We start from the raw sequence: 19,887 nt of genomic DNA on the forward strand, positions 1-19,887 counted from the left end.
CTCAGTCAATTTTCCAGCTTTTTCTGGGAATTTTTAATTGCTTTGGAAAGGCCAAAAATTATCTTTACTAATTTATTCTAGTTTATGGGAAAATTGAGAGAACCAGAGAATTTCGACTTTCTGGAAAAGTCAGAAACCAACGTTTTAAATCGATAAGAACCAGCAGTCCATGGTACAAATTAACCTACTTATAAGGACTTTGAATGCTAGAAGTAGTTTCTGATCCTTTGTTTCAGTTTATCAGTAATCGTTATTTCAATACAATGTGGTTGATATGAGAAATGTGTTTCAAGTATTCTGGGCGTATTGCTTAGAAGACGTCGTCGTTGATGCTTGATAAGATGATTGTGTCGTGTGTTTGTAATCGTGTAGTGTATAGTCATTTGAAGCATTTTTAACTAAGAGGAAGACCTGTCTGGTGGTACATTAAAACGTCGTGCTCGTGTTTATTTGAGTGCCATGTTAGCTTAAACTAATTTCGTGGTTCACTTTTTTTTTTTTTTGGAAGATTTGACTGACGATTTATTCGATTTCGAAATTCATATTGTTCATGGTGAGTAAATTTGTGATTGTATTAAAATAGGTTACCTAGGTAGGTATGTATTTTTATTGCTACTCGTAGCTAACTAAGAAGTACCTATTAGAATCATGTCTTACCTATATCAAATTATGCCTAATTTTATGCAAAATTTTGACCTCCAATCCAACTAAATATAATTTTATCTAAATGAAGTAGTATGATCTGGACTTTAAAAAAATTATCTAAGCAGTCAATTTGGATGAATTTACAAGGCAATGAGATATTTTTTAAGCTCCAACTCAGAGTTACCTAGCTCTTTGCTTCATTCTTTTCAAAAAAAAAAAAAAAAAAATGAGATGCAGACCGTCATAACAGATCACCTTAATGAAAATTTGCAATGAAATTTTGTCAACTTTTTGAAAAAAAATTTTCAAGACTCACAAAGAAAAAATTTAGACCCAACATTTCATTCCATTTTTTTCACAACTTCGACTAAAACGAGGCATAATTTTTACATTACCTTAGCACCATAAAATTGGCATAAGGTAGGTACAAGATCACATAAATATCGCCTAGTTTTCAATTTCGCAAAATTTCATTTTAAAATTTCGAAATTCATAAAAAAAGTTAATAAAAAACTGAAATTTTTAATTAAAAAATCTACGTTTCTGAATCAGGAGTAGGTAGGAAAAGAAGCTCTCTTCCGGAGGCACCATATGGGCTGAAATTTTTTCTGTATGATATTGAGGCTCGACACAAACGTCTCTTTATGAAATATGATCCAAATGTTCTGGAATTTTTTTCTACATTCCCTATTGGGTCATTCCACCTCAACTCAACCAACGTTTTTGAGTCATGTCCTTCGATTTCGCTCAAATTTTTTTTACAATATCTACCCACCCAGTAAGTAAGAAACCCGCAATCAGTTTGGTCCCAGCCGCCTCAGGGGATGGGTGGGGGGCCTTCCATTATTTTCACATTGCCTCAAGGTACTCAACTTCAGCAGCGCATCCCTCCAAAACTATGATACTTTGATCGTAACTAATTTCACAATTCGAAAGGGCATTGCATTTACAACTTTTTAAGCATTTTGAAATTTTCAAAAGTTGAAAGTTGAACTTTCAAATTGAAAGTTCAAATTTCAAAATGGCGCTGTAAGTGGGAGCTACCATTTAAGATTTTGAAAAAATTTCCATGATGTACCTTTTGATGCTTTTTCGAAATATTCTAGTTTCGAGATGGGATCTTTCAATGGAGGGAAGCACCCCCACCACCAATTTGGGGCAGAACTTTCAATAGAAAATCCGGGGCATGTGATATATCGAAATGTATGTTTTTGATGACGCTGAACGCGAATATGACGTTATATTTTTGATTGGACTCCATCCACGGCCCCCAGCACCTCCCCAAAGGGGGTAAAAGTTCAAAAAAGTGTTTTGTTCGTGCGACACATGGAATAGTATGTTTTTGGTGACGCTGAAGACGAATATGACGTCAGATTTTTGATTGGACCAGTCCACAGCCCCCAGCACCTTCTCAAAGGGGCTAACCTAAAAAAAAAAAAAAAATGGTTAAATTCGTGTGATACATGAAATAGTATGTATTCGATATCGCTGAACACGAATTTAGCCATAGTTTTTCAAATCGACTTCACCCATTGCCCCCAGAACCCCCCCCCCCCCCCCATAGGTAAAAGTCCAAAAAATTTTATTGTGGGCCGTCGATGGGGTCAAATCAAAAATCTGACGTCATATGTGTGTTCAGCTTCACCAAAAATATAGAATTCAATATATCACAATATGCCCCAAATTTTCTTTCGAAAGTTTCGCCCAAAATTGGGGTGGGGGTGCTCCTCTTCAATTGAGAGATCCCTTCTCGAATATTTCGAAAAAGCATCAAAAGGTACATCTATGGAAATTTTTTCAAAATTTTAAATGATAGCTCCCACTTACAGTGCCATTTTGAAATTTGAACTTTCAGTTTGAAAGTTCAACTTTTAACTTTTGAAAATTTCAAAATGCTTAAAAAGTTCTAAATCAGTTTTGATCAAAGTATCATAGTTTTGGAGGAATGGGCTGCTGAAGATAAGTACCTCGAGACAATGTGAAAATAATGGAAGCCCCCCACCCATCCCCTGAGGGGGCTGGGACCAAACTGATTGTGGGTTTCTTACCTACTAGATCGTTAGATATTGTAAAAAAAACTGAGCGAAATCGAAAGACATGACTTTCAAAATCGCCTTTTTTTGATTGAGTTGACATGGAAAAGCGACTAAATTTCAAGTTATCTTCCAACTCTAGGCTTCTGAAAACCACAACAATCATTTTATTTTTAATTACTTACAGATCACTCAAGATGTCCTCTAAACAACCACATGAAGAAAACCGCATTGTCGATGGCAGCATCGATCCTTATGTTTATCTTTACAATGTACCAAACTTGAAAAAAATAGCATCGTATGAAGTAGCTCGAGGAATATGGTGCAGTGGTTTGAAGAAGTTCCAGCTTGACAATGCGCAAGATAGCTCTCGTCTAGACCGTTCTGTACAGCTGATAAAGGACTTGAATATTCCTAGTTGCATGAAAGATGTACTCGAAAATTACCTACGGGAAGTTGTCCGAAGTATTAAACGATGGGCAAAACATTTTTTATTTTATATGGGATTTGCCCAGAGATTTTCCAAATATTATTATGGTATTCCTAGCATCGATCCAAACTGGTTGGTTTGGTCGACGAATGGTGAAATCGACTGTATAAAAACCGCCAAAAACATGCTAAAAGTCGACTGTTTGGCAAATGTGCATAAATTTATCATTATGAGCGCCTATTGCATGGAGGACGAAATGAAAAATTTTTCGTTGGATTCGTTGCCGGCAGAATTTTATGGAAATGTGAAACATTTCAACATTTCCAACGGCTGGGTGTTTTTCTATTGGATTTGTTACCTTAGAAATGAACCGGGTGAAGAGCCAGGATACCGCGCCATGGCAGAGAATTACAATATCAACGAATACTTTTGGAGCCTTTTGAATCATACCGATGATAAGGTAGCAGTTGTTATACATTTGATTTTTCTAGATTACGGAATCAAAGTGAAACAGAAAGATGAGCGATATTACGCCACTTGCACTCGCCTATTTTTTGGGCGAATAATTGCTAAAATGACTTGCGATCAGCGTCAAAGTTTGCTTGCGACTAATATGGGAATATATTTTTCCCTCGTGTTGTGTTCCAATTCATCATCTCCACGACATGTACTTCACATTTGGAGACGTTCTAAAGATGACGTTACAGAGATGGATTTTGTTATAATTATAGGCGAACTATTGTTTCGTAGTAAACATAATCCTGCATTGATGTTTTCATTGACTGAGATTTGGGATACCGCTTCTGATTCCCAAAGAAATTACCTGATTCGCCACCGATCCCAGGCGTACTTCTGCTCATGCATTAATTTTTGTCTTCGCAGCCCCAACCTTCTAGAATTTGTGAGAAAATTACTCCATCATTTCCCTTCAGAAGAGAGAAAAGAGCTGATTTTCAAGGTAGCTAAAAGCCCTCGGTTTCACGAATGTAGTTCCGAATCGTTCAACTATTTAGTGAACTCATTTTTGCCGCACTTCGAGGACCAATTGGCGCTGAAAGAATTTGTGAAGCAGTCTCACCATTTCAAAGAATATTTATATCGTTTGTTAATCCGTGATCAAGAGTATGAAAAATTCATTGAAAAAATAAAATTTTATTGTTCTTATGATGCAAGCGCTATCCAAGTATTCAAAGAAAAGTTGCTGAAAGAAATATTTATACCAAAATGTAGTGACATTGGTCTCATTTTCAACTTTAGTAAATGGAATAAATTCAGTGAATTTATCGACGAAACTTTTGAAAACGATCTTACCTCGAGACTGGTAGTGAAGCAAGAGTTCATTAGAAAGTTGATAACCGCCTCGTTCAAAAGCTTTAAAAATTTTCGACCCCGTACTCATGATCAACTCGCTGATTACGTGAAAATTGTGGAATTGGTATTTGTAGACGAAGAGTTTAAAAAAGTTAAACCTTCGTTCGGCTCCTTGTGCTTTGTCATGGTTATGAACGTAAATATCTTTATTATGAAATATTTCAACCGAAAGTATACAGAAAGGTGGTCGAAGGGCGATATCGAGAATACTTTGCGTAATTGGAGATGGTTCCGGCAATTCTACAAGATCACAATGTTTATTGCCCATTATAGAAGCATACACAAATAATCAGCATTGATGGTATTTTACTATTTCTGGTACATATTCTTTTTTTTTAATTTTCAATTTTTCAAAATCGATGAAGTTATTTTTGCTTGTTAATGTTTTTAAAAACTTGTCAATAATTTTAATTCAATTTACCTTTCCATGTACTTAAGTACCTATTTGTTCAATTCTTAGATACTGAAAGAAAGTTGAATAATTTTTTTACTCTTCAGAATGGTTTTTTTTTTTTTATTGAAGTAGGTGCGTGATAAATAAGAGCCAAGCTCACAATTTTTTGTTTACTTGGAATTATTCCTCGTCCTGTTTTGTGAAAAAGGGCCCAATGCAAAACCACTTTTGAGCGGTTGAAGTATTGAAAGTTTATAAAACGCTTATTCTGAAAATACCTAATCATGCCTTTTGTTACCCACTCGTCAGTTCTTTTTTGGGGCCACGCTAATTCTGATAAGTTATAAGTCCATAATTTTTTCATCTAAAAATAATTGATTGTTGTCTTAAATATTTTAAACCAAATTATCAAAGAAATCCAAGCAGAAAGTTCTAAAAAACAAAAATTTTTTAACTGAATTCAAAAATCCTTAATTTTTAAAACAATCATTGTAAGCAGTCATCTGAATTTCAACCTCTCCCCCCCCCCGCCAATTATAATTTCAATAATAATTTAATTTGGAAATTTTTAAAAAATACCTATGCCGCTGACTGAAACAAAAAAAATTAATGAATATTGATACTTGAGTATCACTGAAAAACTTCATTTTAAAAATTAAAAAAAGTAGGTGACTGTTAAGAAAAAAACATAGGTATTTTTATTCATTTTTTTTTTCATTTTTTCACTCCAACGTTATATGTACATAATTTTACGTTTATGAAAATAGGTATCTACTCGTAAATTAGAAATCGTTTGAAAACGATTAAAATCGTACCTACCTATCGGTAACTTATCTTTTTCAATCTAATTCTTGAAAAAATCAATAAGTAGGTACACAATAAAATTCTGAATGGGTATGATAATAAAATTTAAAAATAAAATTGAAATTTTGATGGATCAAAATATCAACAAATAAATGAATAATTAAGTAAATAAATTTTGAATAAATTTTTAAAACCCCCAGTAAAACCAAAAGTAGTGAAACTAAAAAAGTTCATTTTACAAAATAATTTTTTTTCGAATTAATGAAAATAAAAAAGTCAATTCACAAATTCATATACCTACTCAACAAATTTAAACAAATAATTTCAATATGAGAGTCAAGCTCACGAACTTTTTTCTTTGGAATAATTCCTCACCCTGTTATTGCGAAATAGGTGAGATTTTGTTGTTGACCTAGGCCATTTCCATAATCACGTTATCAGTCAACAAACATCGCATTTCGTTGAATGGCAATTGAAAATTTGGGTTACTATCTACACGATTTTCCCTACTACGTTAAATCGATAAGAACCAGCAGTCCATGGTACAAATTAACCTACATACTCGTATAAGGACTTTGAATGCAGGAACTAGTTTCTGATCCTTTGTTTCAGTTTCAGTAATCGATATTTCAATACAATGTGGTTGGTATGAAAATTTTTTTTTGAATTATCCTTGATAAGATGATTGTGTGTTTGCAATCGTAGTGTAGTCTTTTGATCCATTTTTAACTAAGAGGAAGACCTGTCTGGTGGTATATTAAAACGTCGTGCTCGTGTTTATTTGAGTGCCATGTTAGCTTAAACTAATTTCGTGGTTCACTTTTTTTTTTTGGAAGATTTGACTGACGATTTATTCTATTTCGAATTTCGTACTGTCCATGATGAGGAAATTTGCATCTGTCTTGAAATAGGCTACCTAGATATGTACATATGTATTTTTATTGCTAGCTAACTAGGAAGTACGTATTAGAATCATATCTTACCTATATCAAATTATAGGTATGTACCTAATTTTATGCAAAATTTTGACCTCTAACTAAATATAATTTTATCTAAATGAAGTAGTATGATCTGGACTTTGAAAAAATCATCTAAGCAGTAAATTTGGATGAATTTACAAGGCAATGAAATTTTTTTTCAGCTCCGACTCAGAGTTACCTAGCTCTTTGCTTCATTCTTTTCAAAAAAAAAATTGAGATTCAGACCAAAATATAATGGTTTGCAATAAAATTTTGACAACTTTTTAAATTTTTTTTTTCGAGACTCACAAACAAAAAATTTGGACTGAACATTTCATTCCATTTTTTCACAACTTTGACTAAACGAAGCATAATTTTTAAATTACCTTAGCACAATAAAATTGGCATAAGGTAGGTAGGTACAAGATCACATAAATATCGTCTAGTTTTCAATTTCGCAAAATTTCATTTTAAAATTTAAAAATTCAAAAAAAAGACAAAAAACTTGATAGAGTGAGATTTGGCATAACTTGGTAAGAGGGAAATTACCTGAATTCCTGTTTACGTAATTGAGTTAAGAAATATTCCCTTAGGTAGGGAACATTTACCTTGCCCAGGATAGCTCAATACTTGGAGAGGTTTCAGTCATACCATCTACCCTTCACAGCAATAATCTCTGACCACCAATAAAACCCATAATATTTACACAAAAGTGATAATATGTTTATTGTTAGTCAGAAATAATAATATAAATACACATCAAAAGGTCATAGAGTATAAAATAACTATAGGGTCATTTTATAATAAATAAAAGCTCTGGCTTCTACTTTACGACTCGCGTTAATGAATTAGACTATAATCAATATACTTTAATGGATAAAAGGCGGTAATTACATACCTTTGAAACTGTTTACAATTTCGGAATAAATGGTGACTTACTCACCAAGCACACATACTGTCCACGTTTTCTGCCTTTTTCGGTGGCTGACCCCAATAATAGTCAGCAGCGGCAGAAATGTATTACACGAAGTACCCTTTCAGACGAGAAGTATTTCAGATGGCTAGCAGGATCGGAGAATACCCATTGAGAACGCGATTAAATTCGATCAATTATTTAAGTCACGAAAACGAGAAACATTTTAACCACTAAGGGTGGGCAATATCTGAGAAAAAGGGGCTGAATGTCCCACAAAGGGGGACCTCGTATACCTACTCGCATCAACATAAAGTCACTTTTTGACCAAAGAACCAGCTTTCCGGATTGCTGAGTCCAAAGATGGTTTGGCTCGCGTCCGCAACACTTTATATAGTATTTTCGGGTGCATCTTTCGATTCGTTCGATGCGTTCAATGCGTTTGCTGCGCGCGATTACATTATAGCGACGTAGTAGGAGTAGCAATGTAGTAGGAGTTAACACATTACCTTACTTGCAGTTCTAAGGGAGTTACTTATTCTATTAATCATCTCTAGGGTGATGATTAATTTAATCATCGCTAAGGCAATGAAGGCATATTTCCTCATATCAAACTGAAATTTTTGATGAAAAAATCTTTGTTTCTGAATTAAGTGGGGGGGGGGGAGCTCTCTTTCGGAGGCACCATGGACTCAAAATTTTTCTGTATAATATTAAGGTTTGACCAAACGTCTCTTTATGAAATTTCATCCAAATCTTCTGGAATTTTTTTCTACGATCTCTATTATAAAATTTAGATAGTTAAAAATGTGATTGTTCCGTGAATCGAAATCAGTTAAAAGCGACTAAATTTCAAGTTTTCTTCCAACTCTTAGCTTTCTGAAAACCACAACAATCATTTTATTTTTAATTACTTACAGATTACTCAAGATGTCCTCTAAACAACCACACGAAGAAAACCGCATTGTCGATGGCAGCAACGATCCTTATGTTTATTTTCACACTGTACCAAATCTAAAAGAATTAGCATCACATGAAGTAGCTAGAGGAATATGGTGCAGTGTTTTGGAGAAGTTCCATCTTTACAATGAGCAATATAGTTCTCATCAAGACCGTTGTGTACAGCTGATGAAGGATTTGAATATTCCTGGGTGTATTAAAAATACACTCCAAAATGACCTACAGGAAGTTGACCGAAGTATGAAACAATGGGCAGATCATTTTTTATTCTACATGAAATTTCCCAAGACATTTTCCAAATATCATTATGATATTCCTAACATCGATCCAAACTGGTTGGTTTGGTCGACGAATGGTGAAATCGACTGTCTGAAAACCGCCAAAAACATGCTACAAGCCGACTGTTTGACAAATGTGCAGAAATTTATCATTATGAGCGCCTATTGCATGGAGGACGAAATGAAAAATTTTTCGTTGGATTCGCTTCCGGCAAAATTTTATGCAAATGTGAGACATTCCAACGGCTGGGTGTTTTTCTATTGGATTTGTTACCTTAGAAATGAATCGGGTGAAGAGCTAGGATATCGCGCCATGGCAGAGAATTTCAATATTCGTGATCGGTTCATCAACGAATACTTTTGGAGTCTTTTGAATGCCGATGATCAGGTAGCAGTTGCTACACATTTATTGATTTGTGTATCTTACCAAAGCAAAGAGAAACAGAAATATGGCCGATATTACGCCACTTGCACTCGCGTACTTTTTGGCCGAATAATTGCTAAAATGACTTGCAATCAGCGACAACGTTTGCTTGCGGCTAATATGGGAATATATTTTTCCCTCGTGTGTTCCAATTCTCCAGGACATGTACTTCGCATTTGGAGACGTTCTAAAAATGACGTTACAGAGAAAAATTTTTCCATAATTATCGGCGAACTATTGTTTCGTAGTAAACATAATCCTGTATTGATATCTTCATTGACTGAGATTTGGGATACTGCTTCTGATTCCCAAAGAAATTATCTGATTCGCCGCCGATCCCGGGTGTGTTCATACATTGACTTTTGTCTTCGCAACCCCAACCTTCTAAAATTTGTGAACAAATTACTCGATCATTTCTCTTCAAATGAGAGAAAAGGACTGATTTTCAAGGTAGCTGAAAGCCCCCGTTTTCACGAATGTAGTCCCGAATCGTTCAACTATTTAGTGAACTCATTTTTGCCCAACTTCGAGGACCAATTGGCGCTGAAAGAATTTGTAATGCAGTCTCACCATTTCAAAAAATATTTATATAGTTTGTTAATCCGAGATCAAGATTTCGAAAAATTCATTGAAAAAGTAAAATTTTATTGTTCTTATGATGCAAGCGCTGTCCAAGTACTCAAAAAAAAGTTCCTGAAAGAAATATCTAGGCTTATACCACACTGTAGTGACGTTGGTCTCGGTCTGATTACCAACTTCAATAAATGGAAAAAATTCAGCGAATTCATCGACGAAACTTTTGAAAACAATCTTACCTCAAGACTGGTAGTGAAGCAAGAGTTCGTAAAAAAGTTGATAACCTCCTTCGAAAACTCTAAAAATTTTCGACCCCTTTCTCATGTTCAACTCGTTGATTTTGTGAAAGTTGTGGATGAATCGGTGTTTGCAGACCGAGAGTTGAAAAATGTGAAACCTTCAGTCGGCTCCTTATGTTTTGTCACGGTTATGATCGTACAAATCCGTATTATGAAATATCTCAATCAAAAGTGTGCCAAGTGGTGTTCGAAGGACGATAACATCGAGAACACTTTGCGTAATTGGAGACGGCTGCGGCGATTGTATACAAGAGCATGATGTCTATTACTTATAGAAAATATTTAAAAGAACTCAAAAGGTGGTCAAGGAATATAAAAATAATCAGCATTTATGGTATTTCTCTATTTCTGGTACCTATTCTTTTTTTTAATTTTCAATTTTTTGAAATCGATGAAGTTATTTTTGCTTGTGAATATGACTCAAGGCTAATACGAGTAATTTAAGACGTTAATTTTTGCTACAGTATACCTATAATTCATTACGTTTATAAAAACATTGTCAATAGTTTTAATTCCAATTTACCTTTCGATGTAAGTATTTGTTCAATTGCACTAGGCAACAATTTTTGACCTTTTTTTTGTTTTCGGGTTGAAAATGGGCTTAATCGATAGTTTAGACCCTAAAACAAAAAACAGAGTTTTTGTAGTCAGGAGAGATGATCAAAGTTGCAAAAATGCCCGTTTTTACCCTATTTCACGAGTTTGTGGCGACATAAGTATTAGGTTTCAAAAAAAAACAAGGTCATATTCGGATTCTACGCACTTTTTTAAGTAAACATCTTTACCGGATTTTTGATTTTCGAAGTTTCAAGCGCATACGGGAGATTTTTGTTTGTAACATATTTTAAAACTCGGAGCGCGCGACGCTGGCGTTACTCCACGATGTAATCGTGGCGCGGAACCGTGTTCGCGCGGGCGAGGCTCTCGTGCAGTAAAAATCTCGTGTTACAAACGAAAATCTTCCGTATGCGCTTAAATGTTCGAAAATCAAAAATCCGGTAAAGATGTTTACTTAAAAAAGTACGTAGAATCCGAATATGACCTTAGTTTTTTTTGAAACATAATACTGATGTCGCCACAAACTCGTGAAATAGGGCAAAAACGGCCATTTTTGCAACTTTGATCACCTCTCCTGTCTACAAAAACAACTCAAATTGAAAAACCCCACTCTGTTTTTTGTTTTAGGGTCTAAACTATCGATTAAGCCCATTTTCAACCTGAAAACAAATATGCCGTTGCCTAGTGTTGTTAGATATTACTTGAAAGAAAATTAAATAATTTTTTTACGCTTCAAAACGTTTTTTTTTTTCTGAATTAGGTGCGTGATAAATAAGAGCCAAGCTCACCAATTTTTTTTACTTGGAATAATTCCTCATCCTGTTTTGCGAAAGCGAAAAAGGGCCCAATGAAAAACCACTTTTGAGCAGTCGAGCAAATCGCCTATTTTGAAACGTTTTTCTTCTCAATTATCTATTTTGCATATTGAAAATAAAAAAATATCAATCCTGAAACTTGGAGGGGGGGGGGTGATATTTTAGTATGTAGGCTATACTTATAAACATCCAAAAACGTATACAATTTCTTTGGTTTCTTAAAGCTAGAGATAAATTCAGGGTTGGCAAGGCGTTCGTGACATTCACGTAAAATATCCATGCGTGACGTGACCGAGCACGATAAATTATCGTGACATGTGACGTATCTTGACGTTACATGACACATGACCTGGCGATTGTGATCGCATTTTTCGCGACGGTCATGATCTTCTGTGACCATTTGTGACCATTCATGACCTTAGGTGACTGTGATTTGAAAAAAAAATCTACACTGAAAAACAATCATTTTTAGTAAAAAAAATGTTTGATTACTAATGATAATGATAGCTATTGCCGTGTTTGCAGTATGGACTGACTTTGGAAAAAAGAGTGGAGTGGGGGGGGGTCAAAGTCAAAAGTTTTGATACTTCTCGATGAGTTGAGCTAACTGGATGGTTTTTGGTATGCGTGTCTGCGTCATTATAAACTCGATTTTCACTTTTTTAATCTGGAAATTGTTCTAACGGATGAAATGAGATCAAAATTGGGCAATGAAGTTCTTTTAGAAACTAGAGTTGATCCTTGGAGTGGCGAGGGTCAAAATTGAAAATTGGAGGAAGGTCATTTTTTTATAGGAGTATAGTATGGACCTAAATGGATGAAAAGGGTTCAAAATCATACCATTGGTCAGTACCCCCACTGTGATCAACGTATTGAAATTTTAGCTTCCTAGGTCATCCTCACTCCATTCAAGGTGTAAAAAACTGACCCCTCCTCCCCTAAAAGTGACCTTGGGTGCCCAAATTTCAAGCATACAACGGAACGGGAGTGTACCATTTGAGTACTTTTGTAAAGTTTTAACCTTCCAACTTCATTTTGACCTTGACCTCTCTCCAGGGTCAAAATGGTGGATTTTCGGGTTACCTACCTATTTATTTTACAAGTTTTTTGAGTGTTTTAAAAAAAAACATGTAGCCCCTTTTAAATTGACCTAGAGAGTCCAAATTTTTACAGTACAATATGAGCCTTATGATGAGGATGTTTCTGAAGAGTCTACAAGTTGCAACTTTCCAACTCCAACCCCATTTAACCTCTCTCCAGGGCCAGAAATGAGGATTTATGGGTTATTTCATGTGTTTTTTACCTTTTAGGAAAGCCTGCAGCCCCTCCAAATTGACCAAGAGGGTCCAAATTTTTACAGTACAATAACTTCCATAACCAGGTTATCAGTCAACAAACACCGCATTTCGATGAATGGACTTTGGAAATTTGGCTGAGGTACCTACAGGATTTTCCCATATAATTAACCAACGTTATATTGATAAGAACCAGCAGTCCATACAAACTAACTTAAGGGATGGACTTTGAATACAAGAACTAGTTTCTGATCCTTTGTTTCAGTTTCAGTAATTCTTTATTTGAACACGATGTGGTTGGTATGAGAAATGTGTTTCAATTATATTCCGTGTGAATGCTTAGAACACGACGACGTCGTCGTCGATCCTTGTTAAGATGATAGTGTGTTTGCAATAGTACCTAGTGTAGCCTTTTGATGCATTTTTAACGAAGAGGAATGAAGACCTGTCTAGTGGTACATTGTGGTGCTCGCGTTTATTTGAGTGTCCTGCTAGCTTTCTAATTTCGTGGTTCACTATTTTTTTGGAAGATTTGACTGACGATTTATTCGATTTCGAAATTCATACTGTTCTTGGTGAGTAAATTTGTGATTGTATTAAATAGGTACCTCTGTATAGGTAGCTGTATGCATTTTTATTGCTAACTAACTAGTAAGCATATAGAATCATATTATCTTACCTACGTACATAATATCAAATTGTATCTAATTTTATGCAAAATTTTGACTTCTAAAAATAGATTTATCTAAATTACTTAAGTAGGTAGTATGAACTGGACTTTAAAAAACTCGTCTACATAAGCAGTCAATTTGGATGAATTTACAAGACGATATTTTTTTTCAGCTCCGACTCAAAGTTACCTAGCTCTTTTTGTTTCATTCTTTTCAAAAAATTTAGATTCAGACGGAAATAACACTTAACAGATCAACTTAATGAAAATTTTCGAGAAAATTTTGCCAGTTTTCTTATAAATTTTTTTCAAGACTTACAAAGGAAAAATTTAAACCCAACTTTTCACAACTTCGACTAAACTCGGTATAATTTTTACATTACCTTAGTGCAATAAAACTGTAATGAGGTAGCACAAACGTGCGATCAAATAAATATCGTCTAGTTTTCGATTTCACAAAATTTCATTTTAAAATTTCAAAATTCAGAAAAAAAGTGGTAAAAAATTGATATTTTTTGCAAAAAATTCTACGTCTCTGAATTAGGTGGAGGGGAGAAAGCATTCTTCCAAAGGCACCATATGGACTAAAATTTTTTCTACATGATATTAAGGTTCGTCCAAAAGTCTCTTTATGAAATTTCATCTAAATCTTCTGGAATTTTTTTCTACGATCCCTATTTTAAGATTAGCTAGTGAATAAATGTAGGGTCATCCACGTCAATTGGACCAAGAAGTGGTAGGGGGTTCAGCGATTTTTTTGAAATTTTTCCGAAATTTTTCCCGTGGAAAGACCTTCCGAAGGGATGACCAATGGCGCAAATCGCAGCCCTCTAGCCCATTTTTAAAGGCAGCCAAGGGGTGTCAAAATTTTCAGTGAACTTGAATATTATCCATGTCAGCAGTGGATTACTCGATAACTGTGATACCTACCAAAATAGAACTTTTTCCAATAGTTAGGGGTTTTGAAAGACTTTTTAGTGATATCATAAAAATCAGTGTTGCCACTTTTTTTCGTACAAAAAGTTAGCTCAAAATGTTTCAAAACGTAGTTTTCATATCGTTCCGACTCACAAAAATTCTGGAAAAAGTATATTACGGGCAACTTTTCACGCTGAACAACATATTAAAAAATTGGGATTGTACCATGTTGCAAAGTTGATTTTAATTGAAAGTTTGCGAAAAAATGCGATTTTTTTATTTAAAACAGGAAACAAAGTTTTGATAGGTGAAGTTGACCCATTTGACCCCTATTTTTACATATTTGTTGAAAAAGTTGAAAAACCCCTTTCACTCGATGAAATAAACTCCTCACAAAAAAATCAAAATTCGAAAAAATTCAATTTTCAATTTCAAGCATCAAAAAAAGTTTAAATTTATTCAGTTGTCATATTTCGACCACTTTCTGACGTGTTTCATGAAAAAGTTGATGACAATTACACTCACAACAAAAAAATAAAAATTCGTTCATTTTTTGAATCTTTTCGAATTTTTATGATATCACCAAAAAGCCTTTCAAAACCCCTAACTATGTGAAAATATTCCATTTTGGTAGGTATCGCGGTTATCGAGTAATTCACCGCTGAAATGGATGATATTTTAGGTTCACTGAAAACTTTGACACCCCATAGCAGCCTTTAATAAAGGGCTAGAGGGCTGAGATCCGAACCCACCTACCACTTCTTGGTCCAATTAACGTGGAATGACCATGTAATTATTCTGTGGATTGAAATCAGTGAAAAACGACTACATTTCTAGTTTTCTCCCAACTCTAGGTTTCTGAAAGCTACGAACAATCATTTTATTTTTAATTACAGATCACTCAAGATGTCCAATAATCAGACACATGAAGGAGACCGCATTGTCGATGGCAGCGACGATCCTTATGTTTATCTTTACAGTGTACCAAACCTAAAAGAATTAGCATCACATGAAGTAGCTCGAGGAATATGGTGCAGTGGTTTGGACAAGTTCCAGCATGACAATGAGCAAGATGGTTATCATCAGGAGCGTTCTGTACAACTGATAGAGGATTTGAATATTCCTAGATGCATTAAAGATATGGTCCGAAATGACCTACGGGAAGTTAGCCGAAGTATTGAACATTGGGCAGAAGATATTTTATTTTACATGGAATTTCCCAAGAAATTTTCCAAGTATCATTATGATATTCCTAGCATTGATCCAAACTGGTTGGTTTGGTCGACTAATGGTGAAATCGACTGCAGAAAAACTGCTAAAAACATGCTGCAAGTCGACTGCTTGACAAATGTGCATAAATTTATCATTATGAGCGTCTATTGCATGGAGGACGAAATGAAAAATTTTTCGTTGGATTCGCTGCAGGCAGAATTTTACGCAGATGTGGATTCTTCCAATGGCTGGGTGTTTTTCTATTGGATTCGTTACCTTAGAAACGAACCGTGTGAAGAGCTAGAATACCGCACCATAGCAGAGAATTTCAATATTCGTGATCGGTTCATCTACGAGTACTTTTGGAGCCTTTTAGATGACGATGATCAGGTAGCAGTTGCCAATGATTTGATTCGTCTAGCTTACCAAAGCGAAGAGAAACAGAAATATGGCCGATATTACGCCACTTGCACTCGCGTACTTTTTGGGCAAATAATTTCCAAAATGACTTCCAATCAGCGACTACATTTGTTTGAGGCTAATATGGGAATATATTTTTCCCTCGTGTGTTCCAATTCTCCACGACAAGTACTTCGAATTTGGAGACATTCTAAAAATCACGTCACGGTGACAGAGTTTTCTACGATTATCGGTGAACTTTTGTTTCGTAGTAAACATAATCCCGCATTGATGTCTTCATTGGCTAAGATTTGGGATTCTGCTTCTACTTCCCATAGAAAATACCTGATTCGCCGCCAATCCCGGGTTTGCTCATACATTGATTTTTGTCTTCGCAGCCCCAACCTTCTAGAATTTGTGAGCAAATTACTTCATAATTTCTCTTCAAATGGTAGAAAACGACTGATTTTCAAGGTAGCTGAAAGCCCCCGTTTTCACGAATGTGGTCCCGAATCGTTCAACTATTTAGTGAACTCATTTTTGCCGCACTTCGAGGACCAATTGGCGCTGAAAGAATTTGTAATGCAGTCTCACCATTTCAAGGAATATTTATATCGTTTGTTAATCCGTGATCAAGAGTACGAAAAATTCATTGGAAAAATAAAATTTTATTGTTCTTATGATGCAAGTGCTGTCCAAGTATTCAAAGAAGAGTTCCTGAAAAAAGAATTAACAGCACATTCTTGTGACATTGGTCTAATTACCAACTTCAATAAATGGTACAAATTCAGTGAATTTATCGACGGAACTTTTGAAAACGATCTTATCTCAGGATTGGAAGTGAAGAAAAAATTCTTATCAAAGATGGCGGCCGCCTTTAGGAACCAATTTCCTAACTATTTTGAAGCCCATTATGAGCGTTTAGATGATTACGGGAAAGTTGTTGAAATGGTATGTGTATACGATGAATTGAAAAAAGTGAAACGTTCGTTCAGCTACTTTTGCTGTGTCAAGATCATGATTTCGAAGGTAATACTTTGTGGTACCAGAGCCATTGCACGATTTCCGCGTCCGCTAGATTTCCCGCCATATTTGACTGATTGACGCAGAATGGAAAAAAGAGCAGCCTGAATATCTACTCTAAAAAACGGAAAATGTAATTTTTATGGTATAAAATAAAATTCATACTTTCAAAGTCGAACAATATTTGTGTATAAAAGAGCGAGAAAAAAAAAAGAAAGAACGAAATTCGCCAAGATATCCGCTGTCCGCTATAACTGAAAATGTCAGCGGATTCCAGTCAGTAACTCCGCCAAAAACGGCGGAAAATAAGTTAAAATAGCAACAGGTGGTCGAAGAACGATATCGAGAATTCTGCAGGCCTGCACTCTGCTTATAAGCGACAGAGCGTCTTAAAAACCCACAGTCCCACACCTACAATTTTTTTTCTAGAAAATTATTTTACATTGAAAATATTTAAAAGAACTCAAAAGGTAGTCAAGAAATACACGTAAATTAACATTGATGGCATTTCTGGTATTCTCTTTTTTTTTTCAATTTCAATTTTTTAAGATTGATTAGGTAGGTAAGTTATTTTTGCTTATGGATAATATTTGAGACGTTGATTTGCTACAGTATAATTCATAACGTTTTTAATAATTTGTCAATAATTCTAATCTTTTTGCTTTTTCATGTGCATTTGTTCAATTTGTTACTGAAAAAAGATTAAGTAAATAATTTTTTCAACGCTTCAGAATGATTTTTTTGTAGTAGGTGCGTGATGAATAAGAGCCTGGCTCACATTTTTTTCTTTCGTTGGAATACTTCCGCGTCCTCCTTCGCGAAAAAAGCCCTAATGCAAAACCACTTTTGAGCAGTTGAAAATTTGCAAATCGCTTATTTTGAAACGTTTTGCTTCTCAATTAGGTACCTATTTTGCATTTTGAAACATCAAAAAATATCATTACTGAAACAGGAGGAATATTTTAGTATCCCATTCCCAAGGTCAAAAACATGTTTTTCTCAATTTTTTCTTTTAAAATGTTTCTAGCCCTTTCAATTTCAAAGTTGAGCAAAAATTCATAATGACAAAATTTGTTTATTTTCCAAAGTACTACCACCCATTCCCAAGGTTAAAAATACGTTTTTCGCAATTTTTTTAAACGTTTTTTTCAAGTAGTACCCGGTTATATCCAAATCTGAAGTTTTGACATCCACTTACCAGACACCCTGTAGACTAATTAATGTGAAATTACCTCAAGGTGGAGCCTCAGTCAATTTTTCAATTTTATAGAATTTCAACTTTCTGGTAAAGTCAGCAAGAATTTTGACAATAAAATAAACCAAGTATATGCGAATAATCATTGCCTTTTGTTGATTGCCAGTTCTTTTTTTTGGGGCACGATAATTCTAAAAAGTTGTAAGTACCTACATAATTGTTTCATCCAAAAATTATCAATTTTTGCCTTATCCGTTTAAAAAGTGCTCTTTTTATTCCAAAATTGTCAAATAAAAGTCATCCTGTTTTTTTGCAAAACTTTCTTACAAGATTTTTTTTCAAATTTGTACAATCCAAAACAATTTTTGGAGAAAAATGTGAAAAGGCGTCAATTTTTGTCAAAATTGTCAAAAAGTGTCCACTTTTATTAAACTTGCTAAAAAAAAAGCCATGTTTTGTCTAAATTGTCAAACAATTCTGTTCTTGCCAAGATTGCCCGAAGAAAACCTGTTCTTGCCAAAATTAAGTAGGTACCTATCTAAAAATTCCATTTTATGTCAAAATTGTCAGATAGTGTCAATTTTTGTCAAGTTGAATAAAAGTTGTAGGCCTAATGTTTTTTCGTCAAAATTCTCGGAAAATAGTTTTTCGCTAAAATATTCAAATGGTCGTAATTTAATTTCTCGAAAGTGTCGAGAAATGTGTGCTTTTTTGCCAAAACATCCAAAAAGCAAAATAAATCAAAGCTTTAAGAAAGATTCAAAATACTCCTGCATTTGCATGATTTTTTTCTAAGCAGTTTGAAGAGTTTTGAGCTTGAATTAAGTAATTATTTATGAGTTTTCAAAAATGGTGTCAAGAATAAATTGAAAGGGGTCTGGGTAAGATAGTTAAATGTACATATCTGTACCTAGATTTGGGAAATTATGATGGTTCATCGTTGGGTACCTCTAAAAAGAATTTTTGACCCAACATTCCACCCCGCATCTCTCACCTTCGACCCCCTCTTGACCAGTCTATCTGAAAAACGTGTTTCTTGCGAAAAAAAAAAGTTTCTCGCTGTTCTACTCCTTAGTAACTAAGTAGGTAAGTTATTTTTTCAATTTGAGCGAGGATTTTGAAATCCATAAAAAGAAGTTGGTCCTCGTAGTTCAAAACCTTCATGGTAAGATGTTTGTGCTGGAAAATAATTTTTGTTACATACATTTTCACATATTTCGCATATTTTTGCCAAAAAAAAGGGTATTTTGATAGGTTTTTAAAAATAAAAATTAGCACGTTGCAGACAGTTTCGACCTTGATTTTTTTTCAATTTTTTTTAACCCAAAAATGACCTCGAAATCCAATAAGTTAATTTGAAAACTTTAAATCAATGTGATGGGGGAACCAAAATCTGGGGGGGGGAAAGCCAAACATCTTTTTAAAATATTTTTCCAAGTACTTTTCTAACGTCCGTAATTTTCTCAGAATTTTTTGAGAGGTGGCCGCTGTTCTTTAGCCGAAAAACCATTTTAAAACGTGTTTTTTCACCTAAAAAAATGGTAATTTTGGTAAATTTTTTTCCTCGCAAATTATCATTAAATTCTCCCAATTACATCATCAACCTGAACTTGGACCAAATTCGTAAATTTATTCATGTTTTATAATTTTTATTTGAAAAATTGAATTGTTCCATATTGATTTCTTAAACATTTCCTATAACGAAAATATTTTCAT

At 34.5% G+C, this 19,887-nt stretch overlaps 3 protein-coding genes across 5 annotated transcripts in view; all 3 read left to right on the forward strand.

Moving 5' to 3' along the window:
• The window catches only part of LOC135842440 (uncharacterized), a 51,590-nt gene that overhangs the window by 16,025 nt on the left and 15,678 nt on the right, over window positions 1-19,887 (forward strand). The window contains exon 2 of one of the 3 annotated variants that reach the window (XM_065359904.1): window positions 8,470-11,399. The exons of the other annotated variants lie outside the window; for them this stretch is intronic. Coding sequence (XP_065215976.1) covers window positions 8,480-10,345 — 1,866 coding nt within the window. The 5' untranslated portion in view covers window positions 8,470-8,479 and the 3' untranslated portion in view covers window positions 10,346-11,399. Of the gene's footprint in view, window positions 1-8,469; window positions 11,400-19,887 lie in introns of those variants that run through there. 3 annotated transcript variants of the gene reach the window in all.
• Window positions 315-4,992, forward strand: LOC135844805 (uncharacterized). The gene is made up of 2 exons (XM_065363161.1): window positions 315-553; window positions 2,866-4,992. Exon 2 carries the CDS (start codon window positions 2,876-2,878, stop codon window positions 4,766-4,768), a length of 1,893 nt encoding a protein of 630 aa, XP_065219233.1. The 5' UTR covers window positions 315-553; window positions 2,866-2,875; the 3' UTR covers window positions 4,769-4,992.
• Window positions 13,042-19,881, forward strand: LOC135842441 (uncharacterized). Its single transcript, XM_065359907.1, has 2 exons — window positions 13,042-13,329; window positions 15,239-19,881. Exon 2 carries the CDS (start codon window positions 15,249-15,251, stop codon window positions 17,055-17,057), a length of 1,809 nt encoding a protein of 602 aa, XP_065215979.1. The 5' UTR covers window positions 13,042-13,329; window positions 15,239-15,248; the 3' UTR covers window positions 17,058-19,881.

Source organism: Planococcus citri, chromosome 4 (assembly GCF_950023065.1).
Source record: "Planococcus citri chromosome 4, ihPlaCitr1.1, whole genome shotgun sequence".
In the NCBI taxonomy this organism is placed as follows: domain Eukaryota; kingdom Metazoa; phylum Arthropoda; class Insecta; order Hemiptera; family Pseudococcidae; genus Planococcus; species Planococcus citri.